The sequence below is a fragment of the Sinocyclocheilus grahami genome, unplaced genomic scaffold, assembly GCF_001515645.1.
Source record: "Sinocyclocheilus grahami isolate Dianchi unplaced genomic scaffold, SAMN03320097.WGS_v1.1 scaffold10641.1, whole genome shotgun sequence".
NCBI classification, from domain to species: Eukaryota; Metazoa; Chordata; class Actinopteri; order Cypriniformes; family Cyprinidae; genus Sinocyclocheilus; species Sinocyclocheilus grahami.
The window spans coordinates 3,136-4,255 of NW_015513357.1; the positions used below are offsets into that span (position 1 = coordinate 3,136).

The 1,120-nt window shown below is 33.8% G+C and overlaps 1 protein-coding gene across 1 annotated transcript in view; it reads left to right on the plus strand.

Moving 5' to 3' along the window:
- Positions 1–119: 119 nt before the first annotated feature.
- The window catches only part of LOC107578508 (prosaposin-like), a gene marked incomplete at its 3' end in the record, with an annotated part of 3,976 nt that continues 2,975 nt past the window's right edge, over positions 120–1,120 (plus strand). The window contains exons 1-3 of the mRNA XM_016264460.1: positions 120–231; positions 357–470; positions 553–633. Of these exons, the coding sequence (XP_016119946.1) occupies positions 193–231; positions 357–470; positions 553–633 (234 nt within the window). The remainder of the gene's footprint in view (positions 232–356; positions 471–552; positions 634–1,120) is intronic.

Sequence of the window (1,120 nt, forward strand, 5' to 3'; positions counted from 1 at the left end):
TAATAGCATTCATACTTTAAGATTTGATGTCCAAATCGTTTTTGGAGCCACCGTAAATCAATTTTGTTATGTAATATGCAATGCAATCATTCATCTAATTTTTTTTAGGCCAAATTAACTGCCACTCTTGAGCAAGTGTGTGATAAGTTGCCTCCCCAAATCTCTCAAATCTGCCACACTGAGGTGGAAAAGATGCTTCCTCTGGCCATCACCTTCATTTCCAGCATGATGGTACGGTATATAGTTAGATTAAAACATGCATTTGATCTATAGGACATTGTATTGTTTCGGTTCATATTTGGTTGAGAACCACTGCTGTTTATTTTACTGCTAATCCCATCAATCTCTCACTTCAGCAACCCAGTGACATCTGTGCTTTTCTTGGAATGTGTGGAGGACGGGACAGTACCAAGATTAGAAATCTGTTGCTTAAGCACATGTCAAAAACTGTACCAGTGACAACTATGAAGGTAACATGTAGAGGAAGTGATTTAGATGCTGTTGTTAGCATGTTCTGCACAGCGGACTAAGTTTCTCTGCTCTCTAACACAGATAGAGACGTCCATTCAGTGCTCTGTTTGCACATACGTTGTGAGCACACTTGAGTATCTGTTTCCCAGAGAGAGGACTCAGGTGAAAAATCACATTACACATGGGCAGAGTTCAGAATAATAGCATACTTCTTACTCAATAGTGTGTAGTATACACTGCTTGCTATCCCTTGTGAAAAAGAAGTGTGCTTAATTGTATTCAGTGTGCACTTGTAGTGTACTTAAAATCTTTAAAGTGTTTAAAAAAAACAAACAAACTGTACTTTCAGATAATATAATATTAATAAAATAAAAGGCTACTTAAGTGCACTTAATAAGTACACTTTAATGACTATGTTTCTTAACAAACTTCAATACACTTTTAAAAAGTGCATTTTGTAATAATGCCAGATTATGTTTTACTTTAAATTATATTCTAAATCATTTTTAATAATCTTTTGTCATGCTTTAAAGAAGTACACTTCTTTTGAAGTGTTGACTGACATACTAAAGCACATGTATAGTACTTGATTATAATTTTAACTGTAGTGTGATATTCAATATTACATTTAAAGTTAATATATTTTAAA